This window comes from Drosophila innubila, assembly GCF_004354385.1.
Source record: "Drosophila innubila isolate TH190305 chromosome 3L unlocalized genomic scaffold, UK_Dinn_1.0 0_D_3L, whole genome shotgun sequence".
Taxonomy (NCBI): Eukaryota; Metazoa; Arthropoda; class Insecta; order Diptera; family Drosophilidae; genus Drosophila; species Drosophila innubila.
In genome coordinates, this window is record NW_022995376.1 from 15,899,632 (window position 1) to 15,919,921 (window position 20,290).

Genomic DNA, 20,290 nt, shown 5'->3' on the forward strand with positions numbered 1-20,290 from the left:
GTCAGTAAAACATATTTTTCACTGTCAGAGATTTTGTTGCTATGTTTTTTTCTCCGGGTTTTTTTCTTTAAGCTATTTGCCCCCTCGGCTGACATCACGCGACAGTTGAGCAGCAAAAATGCTGTTTCGGTGGCATTTTTCGTGGCCCAAAAAATAAAAGAAAAGCACACGAATTGCGCCTACATAATTTAAATGTCAATGAGCGAAAGAGCAGACAGACAATCGGACAAGAGACAGACAGACAGTCAGACAGAGCTGGCAAACAGCTGGGCTGTTAGCTGGGCTCAACAGAGTGACCTAATTTCGAGGAGCCACTGTTGCCCCAGCATGCTGCATGCAACCAAGCTCAGGAAATATACAACAAAAATCAGAAACACTTTCTCTTGATCGGGTTCTGCCCGACTTCGAGCAGCGTCTCGTCTGTCTGCAATTAAGAGAAAATTTAATTTTGAATTTATTAAACACACCAAAAAATACGAGTAGAGGAGCCAAAGTCATTTGGCTCGTTCGTTTTCACATAAATCAAAAAAAAAGTTTGCCCTGCTCTCATACCATAATTATTTAAAGGCCAGGTAGAAGATACTCGTATATAATCAAGTTCAGGTTGAAAGCAACAGAATCATAATTAGCCACCTTATAGATTGAGCTTCTTTAACGAATGATAAACAATCGCATTGTTTATCTTTTATTCTTTTTACTTAACATTTTCAGCACAATTATTAATCAGAACAGGTTTGTATTTAAGATGACATCGATATTATCGATATAGGGCCGAGAATATTAGAGATCTAGAGAATGAGTCTATAAGCTTGTAATATTTATTTATTATACGTATGATGAAAGCTTATTTAAAATATTAAAAGTAATTTTTTAATTTATTTTTAAGATTTTCTAAAGTAATTTAATATATTGCACTTGTTCATAAGGCTTAACAAATAATGTATATAATATTTAAAATTATAAACGCAATGATTTGAATTACATATTTCATCTTATTATTAATTAGGATAGAATAGATCTTCAAAAATTCACATAAAGTCATATTTACTTTATTAGTTGAACTAAAGTTGCGTTTGTATCTTTAATAAGTAACTGTGACTTGGAATACCGCAGTAGAATCAATTCCTGTTTTCGAACGGAAAAATTCTTTTCTCATAATCAAATCGATTGATTTACTCCCGCTTAGATGCTTGGCTGCCTGAGTAGCAGACCCATGTTAAGTCGTAATGCCGCAATCAAAGTAAAGTTACAAGAGTTGTGGCAAATAGTCTAATATCTCAAGAGAGTTAAAAGAAAAGGAAAAAAGAAACCCGTTCCATATTCAAGTGTTTGCACTAGGCTTGACAGTAAAGCGCAGCCGATGAAATTCCTTGAGAGTATCAGTTACAAAACGTTTCAATTTTTGCTGCCTCACTGCGCCGTGTCCATTTGGAATAAAAGTAATTTCGGATCGGTTATCGTTGACCATTTGTTTGTTTTGAGCCATTTTAACACGCGCTTGCGCCCCCGGCCATAAATGAGACCAACAAACAGACAGACAGACAGGCAAAGACACAAAGAGACAGACAGAATAGATAGATACTTGGGTTAACTGAGCGAGCGAGGTTGAACAGAGAAATAATGGGAAGAAATAAGATACTTTTGGCACATAGTTAAGAATGTTAACCAAATTGGTTATAAATAAATCGATGAAATTATTTATAAAGCAAATAAAATGAGTAGCTGAAATCGCAATCTGTATCTTTAGCTTTATCTGTATCTGTATCTGTCTTAATGTATCTGCGCATAAACTGCCACCGCAATATGGCTATAAATGGCTAATGACAATCGATTTGCATAAGCAACGCAATTAATCTTTGTAATAACTAGAAATCGAACCGAATCCGAATTCGAATCCGAAACCGAAACCAAAAAGACAAACACAAATCACAGCCAGAGGCTTGAAAATTATATGAAATTTTCAACGTGAATCTTTTAGTATGATTAATGAATGGAACCAAATCCAAATCGAAACGAATGTTGCTATGACCCAGCAAGCTTAAGGCCCAGCTTATCGAAGGGACTGTGTTTTTGTTTTTTATTATTTAAATTATCATCAAAGGGCGTAGAAGGCCACATCTATTAGTGTCACGTCTATGCGGCTAGAACATAGAGAAAGAGAACCTTAATAAAAGAAGCCACAAACTTCAATAACCCATTGTCGATAACACCAACGCCTGGTCAGTTCTTTGCCACATTGTTGCATATTAATGTGGCATGTCAGCTTCAAACAGTTAGTTCCCTGTGCGGCATATTAATTATGAAATTTCTTCCTCAACAACATACTCCAGTCTCCTGTCCGTCTGCGTGTGAGAATGTGTGTGTGTGTGTGCGTGTGTGTGTTTTGTATCTTTCACGGTCTCTCTGACTTTCTGGCCTTTCACTTCGGAATGCGGTAGCCGCAAAAAACAGCCCATAAAGCACATAAAATAAAAAACCAAGAAAAAAACTCAAGCCGGTCAGTTCAGATTCCATTTAGCGGTAAGCAGTGCAATCAGATTTAGCCAAATATTTTGGCCAGCCAGTTACGCGTTTTTACCATAAGATATAATAAATTTACTGATTTATTTGTGAAGATAATGGAAACAAACATGAAGGCAATATAATGTGTGCAATTAAATGCAGAGTTTATTATATATTCAATAAATAACAGAAAGAAAACCGGCTTTAGATTCTTTAAAATTATTTGCATATCTTGAATAATTAAAGTAAGTAATAAATAGTAGTTTACAAAAGAATAACAATTTATTTTTTTTCTGCATTCGGAACAATTTATATTCTACTTTATTTTTGTCTCAAAGTATTTGCAATACTAGAATTTTTAAGCATTCCTTTTGCAGTTGTGTTTCCTTAGAAGTTCTTCAATTTCTATTTAAAGAACTTACCTCGTAAAACAAAACAAGCTGTAAAAACATTTTTAGAATATCTTCAACTGAAATCGCACTTCGTGAAAAAAATAACCAAATAGAGAAAAATAATACGGCTGGCTATAAACTGTGTAAATTGATATCATTGGCTAGACAAAATCATTGAGAGAGTTCACAGAGCTTTCTCGCCGGAGTCCCATAAATCTGCCAATAGCATCCGAGAAGCTGTCGGATCAACTGGAGATGGTCAACGACTAATGCCGTTTAAAATGCGGCAGTTTAGATGCTATTTATATGGGTATCAATCGATGTTCTTTCCTTTATCGACTGTCAAAGCAAGCACACTTAATTAATGCACGTACAGCAGAAGAAGAACGCATTATAAAAAATACGAAAACAAAAAGAAATCTCTCTGAGATGACCCCAAATAATCCAATAAAGCCTTTGATATCGATAAAGGGCCCAGAGATTCAAACGCTGAGCAAATATTTAAGACACGTTTGTGAACTCTTGGAGTGCTCTTCGGACCCCATTAACAGCGGAAGCCCGCACAATAAAGCACTGCTAAAATTATGAAATTCATAAGGTCGTATTGACGAGAGACCGAACCAAGTCATTAATCATAAAACATATAACGGATGGTTTAGCCAGACATCTGTCGAAGTATTTTCTGCTTGAAACTTGTAATCATAAAAAGCTGAAAACTGAAACATTGGCATTTCTTCAAAGAGTTTTTTGGATCACCATAGAGAGTATAAAAGGCGTTGGCAATGCATTCTCATCTCACTCTTGCATTCACCATCCATCCTAAGCTATCCACGCATCCGTCCCCTTGGGCACTTCCGATAAGATCGCACTACGGTGTTCAATAGAAAACCAAAAACAGAACAGAAGACAGACAACAGACACAAAGACCCTGCTATTTGCCTGAACTTGAGCATTTTTACCGGGAACGATAACACAACTAGCTACATAACAAGTTGGTGTGATGCACTTGAAACTGCTCAACTTTATGATGCCCTGTTGCACAAAGAAAATAATCATATATTAGGGCTCGAAATTACGTACACAGAGAGAAAAAATTGGGTTCAACGACGTTGAGTTATGTATTTTAAAGTATGACAACAAAACTTAAGATAAAGTGGTTGAGAAATATTTCCAAACGAAAGAATCAATGTAAAACATATTAGAAATCTAAAAATAAGCTAAAAAAATATTTTAACTTCACAAAGAATATTCAAACAAGAAAAATAAGATGATTTATTGTTACAAATGTCATAAGAGTTGTGCTGCTGAGCCGAATTAAAAGACTGTCAGACAATTTCAAGCCGACCTATGTCAAAGTTTCAAATATCACGTATACGATTAAATAGGTTGAGAATTAAAAGCGCAGACTGTTTATAAATAGCTTATTGTTGATTTTTAGTAATTTAATAAGAACGACAGATTTCAGCACGCAATCTGCTCGTATAATTAATTCAATAACAGTGTATTTAATTATGCGGAAGATACACAAATTAGTTGTGTATCTTAACGGAATTTTAGAGATTACTTACATTTTGCAATAAAAAAATTGGGCTCGTAATATGCCCATTTTGTTAGATTATTGGGTGCTGGGTATAAAAAGCATTTTATAGCAAAAATGCCTGACATTATGGTCGGCAACAATTTCCAACGAAATGAAATCGAACGGCATTGATTGCATGCCAATGTGGCTCCAAAGTTCTTGGCTGACACCTGCAGCCAGAGCCCAGACAAGTAACCATTTATAGAGTAGCAAGACGATCAACAGACGATCAGACGATCAACTTTCAAGGCGAATGACGCAAAGCACGCAATGCTACCGCTCCTGCCTGCCTCACTCCCTTCCGCCCCTCTTCCTACCATGGCTCTGCTTCTGTTTGTGTCTCAGGCATCAGTCTCAATCTTAGTCGGCGACTCTTGTTGGCTTTCTCTGGCGACGCTGCTGCCGCTGCCGCTGCTGCTGCGTTAATTATTATGAGCAGAGGAAGTGAAGACGACTTTGGCAGCGACTAATTGCACTCGGGGTGCCTTCCTTAATTTGTAGAACCAGCCTTAGAGGCTAGACAGCAAACAAACTGATGACAACAAACACATTCAATGTCTGCGCTTTGTCAATCCACTTAAATCAACTTTTTATATCATTTTCCTTTCCATTTTTCTGTATTTCTCTTGCAGCCCGACAACATGCAGCGTCAGCAGCAGTTTTAAATTGTAACTTTAAAACTCTGCTGCCAAAATGCCCACTCGCCACAATTGGGATTCGGAGCGCGTGGGCGTGGCACATTTAGCGGGCGCACTAAGTCCACTTTGCATAACCGATGCCAATCATGAGATACTTCGGCCAAAGCCACGCAGGTAAATTTCGAATCTCTTATACTATTTATATTATTTAATATTCAAGTTAAAAATTAAACTATATTTATTTTTAAATTCTTGTTTTTTTTTTTTGCTGGACGAACTTCATTAAAATGTTTAACTTAATTTATCTAATTTTGAAATTTAAATTTTCATTAAATTTTTGATTGAATTTTTCCCTTTTCAAGTTTGTAATTTTAATCTGTGTAAACGACCGCTAGATGGCGCTAATAACGTTTTAATTTTGAGGCTGCCTAAGAGTATGCTACATTTTTTTGTTTGGTTTGATACAAATAATTGTAATTCGAACTAGATCGGAAATTGGTTTTGGCTTAAGATGCGTTTTTAAACTATTTCGTTGGCTGTTGTACTTTTTGACATTAGGTTAGTTTTTTTTTCTCAATGAAATAATGAAATAAATAAGCTTAGAATTTAAAATTCGTATTCAATTTATTTTGTCTTTAACTTCAGTTAATTTACAAGACTTTTGTTTATAGTTTTACGAAAATTCTTTTATTTTTTCTTAGTAAATTAACTTTGTAAATAGACCTTCTGTAAGAGTATATGTATAGAGTATAGAGAAGACCTTCAGACAGATGTGTAAAGGTATCGATACTGCTTCAAGAGATAGATTTTTTCGTTCTGGGTTCTCATTTGTTTTGCTTCTTGCTGTTGTTTCCGATAGGTCTCGAGTCGAAACCAAAACAATGGATACTATTTTTGGTCTTGGACACTTGCATGCACAATTGTGCACAAAAGCGTGAAGCATCCAAAGTTGAATGGACAATAAACTTTACTTTTGTTTATCGTTGTTTTTGTTGTTGTTGTTGTCTTTTGGTTCTGATCGGCGACCAACTTCTTTTCGGAAGTAGCAGTAATACCATTACACGCAACAAAAACACAGAGAATAGCAGATGCCAGACTATTTTTAGGAAATCTACAGACATTTCTTGTTGTTGGTTGGAGAAGTAGAAGATGATTCAGAAGAAGAAGCAGAAGCAGAAGAAACGGGCACAAAACGTCTAGATATCTTTTTGAAATCGCATTGTGAAGCCGGTCAAGGTTAATTTAGGGAAAATTAATGCTAACGTTGTCAGTGTCAGACTGAATAGAGCAAAAGATCTTCACTTGGTCAGCGGATGTGGGCCAAAAACAATAACAAATAACAACTTGCTTTATGACTTAGAGCGATGAATATTTAAAAATAACTTGCTGATACTATTGCCAAGTCATACAAAGCATAAACTAATTCAATTTAATTGAAAACTCTGTAAACTGAACATACAAATGTATCAATGCGATTTCCGACTCGGTTTCTCAATCAAACAAAGCCGCAACAATTGAAGATTGAAATCTCTTTTGGAGTGTGAATTTGTGTGTGTGTGATGCATGTGCACATCACAGGAAGCCAAAATATGACTGGCATTTTGGAAACTTTTTGCATGGACAAACAATTAAAAAAGCTAAGGTTTTGAAATACGTGTAACAACAAACAAATGACAGTAGAAATTCACACAAATGAAAGTGAAAATGGCAAAATGTGAATAATTAGCTGCAAACAATAACAATAATAATAATATATACACACAGCAAACGAACTCGAATAGGAAAAATATACTCAAAATTCGCCACACAATTCCCTCAACAGCAATAACAGCAGCTAATTGTATCTGTATCTGTATCTGTCTTGTTGTATCTGTATCTATAGCAGCCAAGTCAGCAACAACAACAGCTACGCCAATGACAATGGCATATGCCGTCTCGGCCTGGGTCTAAGCCTGGGTCTCGGCCTGGGTCTCCACTTATCTCTGGGCCTGGGTCTGTGCCTGCAGTCGAGGGCAATAAACCCCGGCATAGTTGTTACATTTTTCTATGAAGCATCTTCATGCGACGACATGAGGCAAGTGAAAATGTTGTTACCTTTATACATTGCTCGTGCCGCTGCTGCCAACACTTTCTTTCACACAAACAGAGACAGAAATAGAGAGACAGAGCCAGGCACATTAAAGTCAAGCGCAATGAAACCAGGCACATTATCCATACACACGTACGTGTGTATCTGTGAGATACTTTTAACGCTTGTCAAAATATCTAAGACTGCAGTCAGCATTGCTGGACGCGAAAGTGTGGGAGTTGTTTGTGGCAAGCCACAGTCAGCTGTTGCCCAGTCTTTGCCACATGCCACATGCCATATGCCACATGCTAGAGATAATCACGTCAACATCAACGTCACTCGCTTGATTAATTAAGCCGTTAAAGCCAAATGCGACCCTAAGTTAAGGCCCAACGGAAGCATTGCCCCTCGTCTCATCCAATGACCGCAACTGTTGCTCCTCTTGCCCCCGGGTAATGGGCAATGTAAAGCAGGCGGAAAGATGCGGAAATCTTGTTAGCGCCCCGACACAATCAACGCATATGTATCCATAAATGTATCTGCAAATCAGGTGCCAAGACATCAACAGATGTAATGATAGCTACTAAAGCATGAAATCTGATATTACATAAAAGTCGCAGATAATAAAAGAAAAAGAAAAATAAAAAGCAAAATTCAAAAGAAAACTGCCAAGTACTGTGTACGTCTCTTGGCTGATTGCTTTGGTTTTTCGACCTTATATAAGCATTGCAATTAGCTGCATAAACAAAACATCCACAAAACTCGAATGCCAACACACAACGAACGCACATCAAAGTCTCCTCTGGTCTTTAACCCCCTTTAGGTTTCCTGTTTGAAACTATAAGCAAATAATAGTTTCTTTTATTAATCAAATCTTGTATGTGTCCATTGGTTTGCTAATATTTCCAGTTTTGTATAATTAAAGCAATAACTGCATGCATTAATTGAATTTATTTTTAATGTCCCTTTGAATATATTTCCTTAGTTTGTTATGTACTATTTTTTGATTTAACTAATACGTTCATAAGCAGATTCTTTTTATTTTTAGTAGTCTCTTTCTTAAGTAAAGTAACTATTTAATAAAGTTGAGCATTTTTTTTCTTACAATTTCTGTCTGTATATCAAAGTGAGTTTCTTCGAAGCAAGTTTTTAATTTTGAAGCGATTTGAAATTTACTAGACGAAATTCGAGTTTTCTGTTCCCAGACTTGAAGAAATGACTCGACGAAAATAGTTTCGGCTTTAACACTTTAAGTCAAAAACAGTGATGAAATGATTTTCTTTATTGCTGCAAAACTTAAGGTTTTCCAACGACTAGAAATCTTATATAAAATTAAACTAACCTTGCCAGAACATTAACAATTTATTCAAATTATATTTATGTCTTAACGATGTTATTAATGGCCAAAAGGCAAACGAGTTATGGCTCAGAGACCGAGTTCTAATGATCTACTAACTTAAAGCAAATACCATAAACAATTTCCTGTTTAACTGACGGAATGAAAAACGAAAGTTCCTTAAGCTTAAACTTAGGCTTGGCTTTCGGTCTGCTTGAAATAACTGCAGTAATCTCATTAGTTGATCAACTCAAATGACATACATACTCAATAGTTTTGGATATTTAAGACATTACTGCAGCCCCCCAAAGGGTCGGGCAAGACTAATAGGTTTTTTCTTTTGAATTTTTCTTTGAGGTTTTACCTTTTGGCTTTATAAATTGCAGTTGCCGCCTTCGGCTAGTTTTTCCACCTTCTCTCTTACTCTCTTTCTTTTTCTATCTCTTCATTTTCTGTCGAGTTGTTTGAGTTGTTTTATAAACACGCAAATCTTACATTAAACTTTTGCTTTTTCGGGTCTTTTTGTGTAATGGGTGTAAGCATATTTATAGTCTGTCATTACAATTCCGTAAATTAAACTTTTTAATGCGCAAATTGTTTCGTTCATAATTTTGTTGTTTTTTTTTTTTAATAATTAACTACGCCAGCAAGTTAAGCTAGAAACCTAAAGAGTACAGAGAAGAAAGTTATTGTATAATCCAAGTAAATAAATAAATAGAGCCTCGACTTGACTTCTCGCTGAGTTTTCCGCATTACGTGGGCGTTATTTTTTTCATTTCTCTTCTTCTTTTCTCTTTTACTGACCAAATGACCAGCTATTGGTCATAACTTTCTAATTGCGTTTTCAGTAAACATTTGGTGGCTTAGCTGCAGGCCCTAGGATGCGATTCTTAAACAACAAAAGAATATGGTAAAGCCGCCCAATAAAATAAAGAGAACCTCAAAGTACCGTTAGATCAACAACATGGGCTGCTATAAATCATTAGAAGCAGGTTACGCTTTAACAATTTATCTCTGGTACACATGAAATGTATCTACAAGATGTATCTTCAACCCAACCTACGCGTGTCTGCACATGCTCAGAACATATAACATGATCTTGGACCTGTGCCTGTTATACTCTACCTCTCCAGCTGGCTTTTAACAGGCGCGGAAGGAAGGAAGCCAGCAAAACGATCTGATAAGTGTCAAGATTGTATAACCTTCGAGTGTGTCCCAGGCCACAGCACTCGGCCCCTCAAACAGTTGTACATAATTAAATTCACAAAGTCAAGGCATAGAGATGAGCAGCAGTTCGCCAAATTAAATTTAAATGTGATAAAAATGGGAAAAATTTTAATTTAATAAAATGCGATTTAAAAAAAGACTAGATATAATATATTTAATGTAGAAAAAATTAATATAATCTCATTAAAAATATTTAAGTTATAAGATCGTGCTAGAAATTGAATAAAAAAGCTTTTATTTTGTTGTAAATTTTTATTTCCCCATACTTAAGAGTACTTAATTATTTTTGTATAATTTTATGACTAATGAAATCAATGTTAAGTCTATAGGACTTATATTTTTAAATTTAAAAAATCAAACTAAACTTATATTAATAAATTAATTTTTTTACAACTGAGAATACCTAAACCATTTCTGCTTTACCATTATCATTATCAAATATTAATTATTTTGCTTACATATTTTTAGTATTATTTAAAATGTAGTTAAATTTTAATTATATTAAGAACTTGAATAATACTTTTCGGCAACCTGCTGATCTTCATGAAAATCGTTGCCCAGTCACAGTGACTGACAACGAGTATCTCTTTCTATGGCAGCCCGCAGAGCTGATGGGCTCTGCCCTGGAGTAAATCTCAGCCTGCTGTTGTTGTGGTTGTTGCTGTGGCTGTTGTTGTTGTAGCTACCTGCCTCATAGCTGCTGCTGTTGTTGTCAGTTGTAGTTGTGTTTTGTCTGTTACAGTTGTGCCATTGTTTTGGTCACACAGCTGAGAAACAACAACTCACGGCAGCTGAAATTACCCAAGCCAAAGACCTGCAAGGTGGCATGGGCCCCAAAGGCCTACGCTACGTTTATACGCTCTGTGAAAAATCACGGAAAACTCGACGTTTTGCCTGCGTCGCGTCGCGTCGCATCGCATCGCACACAATGACTCGTCGACAGCGCTGCTGGCGTCGACGGCGCTGCCAGCGTCGACAGCGGACAGCGAACAGCAGCTGGGTTTTTGGCTTTGAACCGCCGGCTGGCAGTTTTCAAGCTTCAGTCGAGCTTGATGTGTTGAACGCGCGTGGAGTTGAGTCGGAATTTGAAACTGATACTTGGAGAATCGGAGTGACGATAAACGATATTTTGGATGCGGTTACGGAACGTTGCGCAGACGGCGCTAGAGCAATGATAATTTATAATTTGCATAATTGTTGTTATTATTTTGTGTATTAAATTGTGTATGTCGAGAGCTTCGCAATTTTAGTGCAAAGTGAAATGAAACCAAAGTGAAAAATATATGTAAAAATCAAATTTAAATTCTAATTCAACTTGCAACTTGCAACTTCATCTGCATCCGCATCCGCATCATCGTCATCATCATCATCATCATGTACTGCACCAAAGATTGCACCTGTCGCTTGTGCCGTGAGTTGCGCGATTACAAGCTGAAGAAGGCACCGCCACAGCCCAAGCAGAAGTCAGGGGGAAAGGGCACGCCTCCGAGTTCCCTGCTGGGTCGCATGCTAAATGAGAACTTTATATTGAGGCGACGGGGCATTTCGCTAAAGAACTTTCAACCGCAATCGCTGCGCAATAGTGAAATGTGTCAGTTGCCTCGCGATCTGCCACGCCCCACACAAACGCCCTCGCCCACGCCCATCGAGGAGCTGCCCGACTGGGCGGCCACACAGCGCAGGCGGGCAGATAAAGACAAAGGCAACGGGAATGGCAATGGCAATGGGAATCTAGGAGATCGAGAGGTCAAACCAAATCACAAGGTGGTCATCTATTTTGGTGACTCCATGAATCGAGGACAACCAACACAGCAGCAGCCCGCAGATCCAGCCAATCTTCACACACAGTTGCTGCAGGAGATGTGCCACAAGCTGCAGGCCAATGACAAACTCAAGACGGAGCAGGCAACGGAGGAGCTAACAACAGTCCAACTGGCAGCTGTACCGGAGGTGACTGTGGAGATGGAGGCGGTGGTGGGGCAGGGGCAGGGGCACGGGCTGGGGCTGACTGCGGGTGATGATGAACTACCGCCCTACATTGAGAGCGTGCAGAATGGCGTAATTAATATCAAAATTGAAGGCAATTACCGGCGTGCCAGTGCTCTGGTGGAAACGGTGGCAAAGCCAACTCTAGCAGTTGTTGGCCAACTGAAATCCGATGCTAATGCAGTTGATCATGATGATCACGATGATGACGATGACGATGATGACAGCGACCCTGGCCACGATGCGGAGACAGCCAGTCAGTCGGATTCATGCGATTGGAGCTACGTTCAGGAGTGGCGACGGGCTGCGAGACGGTAGTGAAAATATTTCAAATGATTTGCCATTTTATTTTTCGCCCATTTTTCACTGTATTTTCTACTTGTTGTTGCTGCTGCTGCTGTTGCTGTTGTTTTTCACTCTATCAATTGTTGTCTGGGCTCCCATTCTACCATTGTGAAAGCAACTGGAAGAGGAGGGTTTGCCCAACCAAACAAACAAGTGAAAACACTTTTACGAGTACCTTAAAATTCCACCTCTTTTTTTGGTTCATTTGCATGCGGCTTTACTAAAAAGTGAAAACCTAAAATTACATTATTAAATTCTTTATTAACTTAACTGCTTTAAAAACATTTTAATAAAGTGATAGATTTTCAAATTAGAAATATTTTTAACTTAACATTCACTGAAAAATGTATTTTTAAATATTTATTTTTGGCAACTAAAAGTATGCTTTATAAATTTTAACACTTCTAAAACATGTTCATATTAATCGAATTTTACAGCTACCGTGGATATAATTCTTGTACAATGATAATAAAATCCCTTAGATTCTCGCAGAACAATTCAATTTCTAATACAATTTTATATATCTGATGAAAATCTTAAGTAGATACTTTTTTTAAGATATCTAAAATATTAATCCGATTTTTTATCGAGAACTCTATTCCTTAGTCTCCCGAAAACCCCTTTAAATCGGCAGTTTTGTTCAGTTTCTGAAGTTAAAGACATTTAAAATTTAAACTAAAAAAGTAGTTCTGACTACTGTAAGAATGTCAAAAGGTCGGTGATCGTTGTATTAAGACAAGAGGCCATTAAATGGAAGCATGTCAATGCATTGTAAAAACAATTCAAAAGCAATAAATCGCATTTAGCTCAACGCATTGTCAAATTGCCAGAGCAAAAGAACAATGGGCACTTTTCAAAAAAATATTCCCGCAAAATTCTGGGTCAATCAGCAACAAACATAAGAAGCAAGTTTTATATTACAGCATGAAATCAAAAATCATAATAAAAGCAAAAGATTTAACTTGAATCTTTTGGCGGCATGCAAATGAGTGGTCGTAACTGGCTTTTCATTTTCTTACCTCTATTTTTGTTTTGGCCAAACCCAGTTAGATGATGACGCTGATCATCGTTATGAAGACGATGATGAAGCTGAGGACAGTGCAGAAATGTGAGAACGATTGCCAACCCACTTTCATAAACAAAAGGAAACGCTAATCTTAGTTGGAGCACAGAATGGGGAATACTCTAACGATCTATTGATTTTAAGAATTTTAAAATATTTTAAAATTGTTTGATCATCACATCAGAATTATTTTGTGTATATTATAAATGTTGATGACAAAATCACACCAAGTTTGCATAAGCATTATTTCAGATTGGAAGTTTATTATTTAATAGAATAGAATTCTTTAACGATCATAATACCGTAGGCTTTAAGTGAGTTGTATCTGACGGCTTTAGTAAGTCGTAATACCTCTTTTGTTCTTCAGGGTATTACAAGAGTGTGCCTCTGCTTTTAATCAGGTGCCACCGCCTAAGCTCAAGCTTAGACCTATTACGAAGCGCGAGCGATGTTGAGATATATTCATAAAGATACTTTACATATGCAGATTAAAAGCTGACAAAGCTGATTGGCAAGACAGTGCGAAAGATAAGCGGTAATATGACAGATATATGACATTCCGTTAGGAGGAGTTTTGTGTGTTTTGGCTGAGACATTCTGAAGTTTTCTTGCATTCTAATGAATTGCATAACGTAGTGTTCTTTATAAGTATATAGGACAAATAATATAATACTTATTTGAACACTGTTCAAAGGTTATAAATTTCTATATTTTTTTAAAAAAGTTTAATATTTTAAAATAAATATAAAAATTTATAATATTACTTGGTCTAGTATTATTTGATTTGATTAAAGAAATGTGGCAAAAATGTTTAACAAAATATTTTGCTGTTAACTAAAAATGATTTTTTTTAAATTTTATAAAATCAAATTTTTATATTATACACTTTAGTATAAGTAGGGGTACTAACAGCAAGATTTAAAAATGAAAAAAAATTCTTTCGTGCAAAAAAAAAGGTTTAAATCATTTTTAAATATATAAAATTTTGATTTCTAAACATATTTATGCACTAATTTAATTAATATTAAAGTTTTTAATGTAAATTTAAGTAATCTTAATTTAGTATTATGTGCAAAGAAACGTTTTTTTTGCAATTTAAGATTAAAATTTATTTTTAATTAATACAGATGTAACTTTATATATTTTTTTGTTATATTTTGTATTAATAATTATTTAACAAATTTCCATCTTTAATTTGTCGACAGACCCACGGGAAATTTGCCGCCAAACTTCGCTGGGCAGCAGCCGCCCAGTCAGATGAGTGGATTGCCACCAGTTCCGGTGCCGCTGCAGCCGCAGCTGCAACAGTTGCAGGCGACAGCGCCACACACGCCTCAGGCGGGCAACGCTGGACTTGCGGTGGCGATGGCGACACCAGCGCCACGTGTCTTCAAGGAGCTGGCACAGCAGCCGAACAAGGCGCCAGTTGGCAGCAAGACGGCACTGCATCCGGCGGTGAGCAGTCCTTTGCCACAGCAACCACAGCAGCAGCAGCCGCAGTTGGCAACGTCCGTGGCCAAGGGGGGCATGCCACAGCGGGCGGTGCAGGGACCTGCGCGGCTGACGGTGCAGAGTACGCCGGTCAAGTCGCAGCCGCCGCAGCTGAGCGGCAGCTTGCAAAGCTCACCCAGTCGCCCGACGCTGGGGATTCCAACAGCGACGCAGCAGCAGCAGAAACAACAACAACAACAGCAACAACAACAACAACAGGCGACGCCACGAACTCATCAACATGAACAGTTCCGAGCGTTGCAGCGGGTGCAGGAATGCCACAGTTCGTCGGATGAGAATCGCAGCTCGGGTCATGCCAGCATGTCGGACACGGGTGGACATAGTTCCTCTCCCGCAGGTGGCATGACCTTGGGTCCGTTGCCCGAGGATCGCTTGGCTGCCGGGGTGACCAATCGGAGCACACGCTCGAGGCGACATCGTGGCATCATGCCGGCTGGCAAGGCACCGTGGAGCGGCAGCGGGCTGGAGGACATCAAGTTGGCCATACAGCAGCTGACCATGCGCTCCCAGACGAGCAGCAGCACCTACAGCAGCCTGAGTGCGGGATCGGAGAGCTCAGAGCCGGCTAGAAGATTGGGACGCTACTCATCCCTGGAGACGGTGATCACCAGCACAAGTGCCGATGAGTTTGTCTGGGTGGATTCGCACAATCGGCTCGTGGAGCTGCAGCATCCGCCTTGGAGTCAGCAGTGCATCATGCGCGTCCTACGCAACGGACGTTGCAAGCAGCAGGCGGAACATGTCTCGGTCGAGGTCATCTCTAGGCTGGGATACCTTCTTCAGCGTGCCTTGGTGCGCATTGCCCGGGAGATCCAGCGTTTCTCGGCGGGATTGGGACTCTGCTCCAAGCAGGAGGTGGCCGGTGCCTTCAAAGTGGTGCTCTGCTCCACATTGGCCGACTCCTGCACCAAGGCGTGCCTCCGTGCCGCTGCCATGTTCGCGGTGCCCGGCGAGAGTGCTCTCAAGCAAAGCAAATCCGCTCGAGCCGGTCTCCAGCTGTCCGTGGGCAGCTTCTTCAGATGGATGACGGATGCGAGACTCGGCAAGTTTATTCACGAGTATGCGGCGGTCTATCTCTGTGCTGGCATTGAGAATCTTCTCGAGGAGATCATGCTGCAGTGCGGCAATGGCGGCAACTCCACAGCTGCTGCCTTGGATCAGAGCATTGCCAGCTCCGGCGACTTTTGGGGACTGCTGCAGCCATTTGCCCATCTGAATGCCGGACGCATTGCATCCGGCGCCTTGGCCATGCCACGCTGGGCGAGCCCCTTCTCCTTGGCCACCTGCGTGGGCAGCATCCGTGAGCTGAAGGAGAAGGCTCTTCGCACCCAGCAGGAGTTCCAACATGCCGCCGCCTTGTCCAACGCGGCTCTCAGTGCCCTCTTCTATTTCATGCGCTGCTCCCAGCTGGAACACACGGAACTTGCGGCCCAGACCTCAACGGCTGGCCAGGCGCCACCCAACAGTGGCACCCAGAACGTCCAGGAACTGTGCTACGAGCGCGCCTATGTGGTGCTCCCTCCGCTCGCCGAGTGGTTGCGTGTGGCATCCGCGCATGCCGAGCACCGCAACGGTCTCATGATCGACAAGGATGACATTCTGCAGGTGCGATAATCCTTACACTTTTAATTACAATTGACACATTTACTACCAAATATGAAAAACAATCTTACAATTTTCAAAAAAATTAATTTACTTTCTTAAAAAGTGTACCTTTTATTTTCAAGTCAACCATTAATTCAGCAAATATAAAAATAATCCAAATTTTCCAAATAGTAAATATACCGATTTTTGTAAAAGTACATATATACAGATTCGCATCCTATCGAAAATTGGTCAGACTGCGGATTTAACAACTTTACAAGTCCAAATTTTTGTTTAATCTCACATGATTTTTCACAAAATAAGGAAAGGTCTCAGAATTAAGCTTAAAATGTTGTTTTATACTAATCACGTTTAAAGAGTCGATTGTAAGTGAAAACTTGAGATACCAAATTTTGCATTTTCGAAATCAATATCTAGTAGAATCTAGAGGAAAATATTTTTTTTAAGAATTTAATAAAATTTAAATGCAAAATGAATTAAAATGCCAAATCATGATTAAAATGACAGTCCGCATGAAAATCGGTTCAGTTTTGATCAAGCTATGCCAGTTTGAAGTTGGTAAGACTGCGGAGTTAGCCACTTTACAAGTCCAACTTTTTGTTAAATTTCACATGATTTCTTACAAAAAATTGAAAGGTCTCAGAGTCAAGTTTAAAGTGTTGTTTTATACTAATTACGATATAAGGAGTTGATTAAAAGTGAAAACTTGAGATATAAAATTTGAAATTTTGGAAATTTCAAAGGGGGTACCCTTAGCATCGAAATCGAAACTTGGTCGAAAATAATTAAATTTTCTAAATGAACAAAAATTGAATACAGAATGAATTTAGAGGCCAAATCATGATCAAAATGCCATTCCGTTCGAAAATCTATTTAGTTTTGATCAAGTTATGTCAGTTGGAAGTTGGACAACTCTACCGGTACAAACGTTTCGGCATTCGGTTCTTGACAGAGAATTTTCATTCGGTTACGGTTTCAGTTTTGGTACTGAAATTGAAACGGTTAGTTTCGGTTAGTGGTTCCGGTACCGGTTCCGGTGTTATTCCCTGCTCTAAACCGATTTTAACTTGTTATATCCTTTGATTTTGCAGGCTGCACGTTTGTTGCTGCCTGGCGTGGATTGTCCGATACGTCCGGTGGCCCACGACGAGGAGCTTCCCACCAAGAAGACGCACTTCAGCGGCAGCAGCAGCAGCTCCGTCGGCGGCGGCGGCGGCAGCGCCACAGGCACCGCCAGCAGCTGCAGTTCGCCGGCCGTGAGCAGCATTGGCGAGGACACCTCGGAGCTGGGACGTCGTGCCACGATCGGAGTCGCCTTCAAGCTGCTGCTCACAGGTCGTGCCGAGCTGTTGGCCCAGGCTGCCCAGCTGTTGCCTCCGACGACGAGATATGATACGCAGAACAGCGCAGGATTAACCGCCTTGATGGTGGCCAGCATCAGGAACGATGAGGTGGCATTGCATGCTCTGCTGGATGCGGGCTGTGATCCCAACGTGGAAGTGCCGGCGGCGGGCAGCAGCGGCTATCCGGCCATTCAGCCGGACACCCAACACTGGACAGCGCTCAGCTTCGCAGCCTGTCGGGCCAACTATGTGGCACTGAGGATTCTGCTGGAGCGAGGTGGCAAGGTGGAGGGCGGAGCACGCAGCAGCGAGGAGAAGTGCACATTGACACCACTGCAGCTGGCGGCGGGAACGGGAAATCTGGAGATGGTAGCATTACTCCTGGCGCATGGCGGGAATGCGTTCCTGTCCACGCAGCAGAAGGATACGCTGTGCTTTGCTGGAGCCGCACAGAAGGGTTGCTTCTGTGCCATCTCTGTGGCGGCTGCCCATGGACATCGCTCCTGTCTGCGCAAGCTGCTTACGCATCCCGTCTCGCCGGGCACACGGGACGTCCTCTCGCTGGAGGAGATGCTGGCCGAGGGGGATGTGGTGGGAGTACGCGGCACGGGAGCTGCCGCAGCCGGAGCAGGAGAGGATCTGCTGCCGCTGCTCAACAAGACGCAGATCAAGCGACTGCAGGAAGCCATGTACCACAGCGCTGAGAACAATCATCTGGGTGAGTAGTGAAGACAACTTCTTGAGAGGATTTTCTTATGTTTAATATATCTTTTAGACATAACCATTGAGCTGCGCAAACTGGGCGTACCCTGGACTCTGCACTGTTGGATGCACGCCTTGTCGGCGGCTCATGAACTGCGCCTGGATGCGGTCATAGATCAGCTGTTGCAGGACTTTCTCCAGGTCTGTCCGGATGATTACAGTGCCCAGTTTGTTAGCGAGTGTCTGCCCCTGCTCTTCAACATCTTTCGGAATAAGAACGAGGGTACCACTCTCCTGTTGGCGGACATCTTTGCCACCTGCTTTGGCTGGGAGGCACTGCATCCACTGAAGGAACAGCCGCCCATGCAGCCGGTTCAAGGCACTCGCATCGATCCAAAGTTCGTCAACAATCCGGAACTGAGCGATGTCACCTTTCGGTAAGTAATTCCATCCCATTCTCGAAGAGTAACCAATTAATTATGCCAATCCTTTGCAGCGTCGAGGGTAAAATCTTTTATGGCCACAAGATTGTATTGGTCACCGCATCGCCACGTTTCCAGAGCATGCTCAGTTCCAAGCTGAGCGATGCCACCAGCACGCCAACTGTCCAGATCAATGACATTCGTTACCACATCTTCCAGCTGGTGATGCAGTTCCTCTACAGCGGCGGCTGCAATGCTCTCGATGTCTCCCATGCCGATGTCCTGGAACTTATGGCTGCCGCTAGCTTCTTTCAGCTGGAGGCTCTCTTGCGCTACACAGAGGCACGCTGCTCCGAAATGGTCGATGTGGACAATGTCGTCGCCATGTATATTCATGCCAAGGTGAGAATCTTACACAGCTTTGGGCTAATCAATTTCTTGGTTGTTTTATTTTGCTAATTAGAAAAAGGATGATCAGCGCTTTAAATCTAAATCTTTGGTATCAACCATTGTTATTAAAAAAATATTATTTCTATTTCTATTCGCTTTTTAGAATTTATATTTATCTTTTGCAAAAACTTTTGTACTCAATATTAGTTTTTAATCATTATGGGCCGGTTATTCAATGTCTCCTTAAATTTTATCAGTAGATAAATTCAAATTTTACATAGATTTATATACATTTTTCGTTGTAATATCTATGATATAGTTATCAAACCCCTTAAATAGACATCAATATATATATTAGGAAAAAATCTTCATTTAATTTGATATTTTAGTTGTTTTCTTTCAATATTCACTTGTATTTGAAAATTGTCTTTCTTTTTATAATGCCCAGATTTAAAATTTTTATCCGACATTAATCGTATTGTTACTTAGAGATTTAGAGATTTCTATTAGTTTATTCGATTTACTATCAACCTACTAGGAAAAAGTCTTCATTAAATTTTAGATTATTGTCAGTTTACGATATTCGATACTAGAAATAGTCTTTTAGGTATTTTAATTATAAGTTCTATAAAATAACTTTTATTTTTTGTAGGTTTACAATGCCAACAATCTCTTGGAGTACTGCCAGAGCTTTCTGCTGCAGAATATGGTCGCACTCTTGACCTACGATGATTCCGTGAAGCGTCTGCTGTTTGCCAAGAAGATACCAAATCACGATGTGCTGGCCGGGCTTTTGCAAACGTTGCAGCAGCGTTTGAAGAGTCGTAAGCCTGGAAATGCTGGAGGACTGCTCAACTCCTATCGATCGCCGCCGGCGACGCCAGTGAAGAAGTAGAATAATATAATGTCCTACTTACTTAGACGTCATATTTATTGCATTGTTTTAAACGATAAAACTTGAGCTCTGTATTATAACGCCTTATCCGTAGATACCAACATATATTATATTTGTATGTAATATGTAATACCCTGTAGTTGTATTTTGTACTCTCAACTTGTTCAGCGCACTGTTAATTTAAATGCTAGAACACGTGGAACAGATTAGCAACCGTATCCTGTAGTTAGTTGAAATTGTTTCTAAAAATAATAAATATACTTAAAAAATACTCCAAAAAATATA

At 39.9% G+C, this 20,290-nt stretch overlaps 1 protein-coding gene across 1 annotated transcript; it reads left to right on the forward strand.

The window, feature by feature from the left end:
* Nucleotides 1–5,166: 5,166 nt before the first annotated feature.
* Nucleotides 5,167–20,288, forward strand: LOC117788576 (ankyrin repeat and BTB/POZ domain-containing protein 2). Its single transcript, XM_034627363.1, has 6 exons — nucleotides 5,167–5,285; nucleotides 14,342–16,253; nucleotides 17,345–18,314; nucleotides 18,372–18,735; nucleotides 18,795–19,122; nucleotides 19,763–20,288. Exons 1-6 carry the CDS (start codon nucleotides 5,167–5,169, stop codon nucleotides 20,003–20,005), a joined length of 3,936 nt encoding a protein of 1,311 aa, XP_034483254.1. The 3' UTR covers nucleotides 20,006–20,288.
* Nucleotides 20,289–20,290: the final 2 nt, after the last annotated feature.

Bases quoted from the DNA above. Each gene is read 5' to 3' on its own strand.
- LOC117788576 (XM_034627363.1), top strand. From the start codon at position 5,167: ATGCCCACTCGCCACAATTGGGATTCGGAGCGCGTGGGCGTGGCACAT. The intron at 5,286-14,341 runs GTAAATTTCGAA...ATTTGTCGACAG, and splicing joins CTTCGGCCAAAGCCACGCAG to ACCCACGGGAAATTTGCCGC. The intron at 19,123-19,762 runs GTGAGAATCTTA...TATTTTTTGTAG, and splicing joins CCATGTATATTCATGCCAAG to GTTTACAATGCCAACAATCT.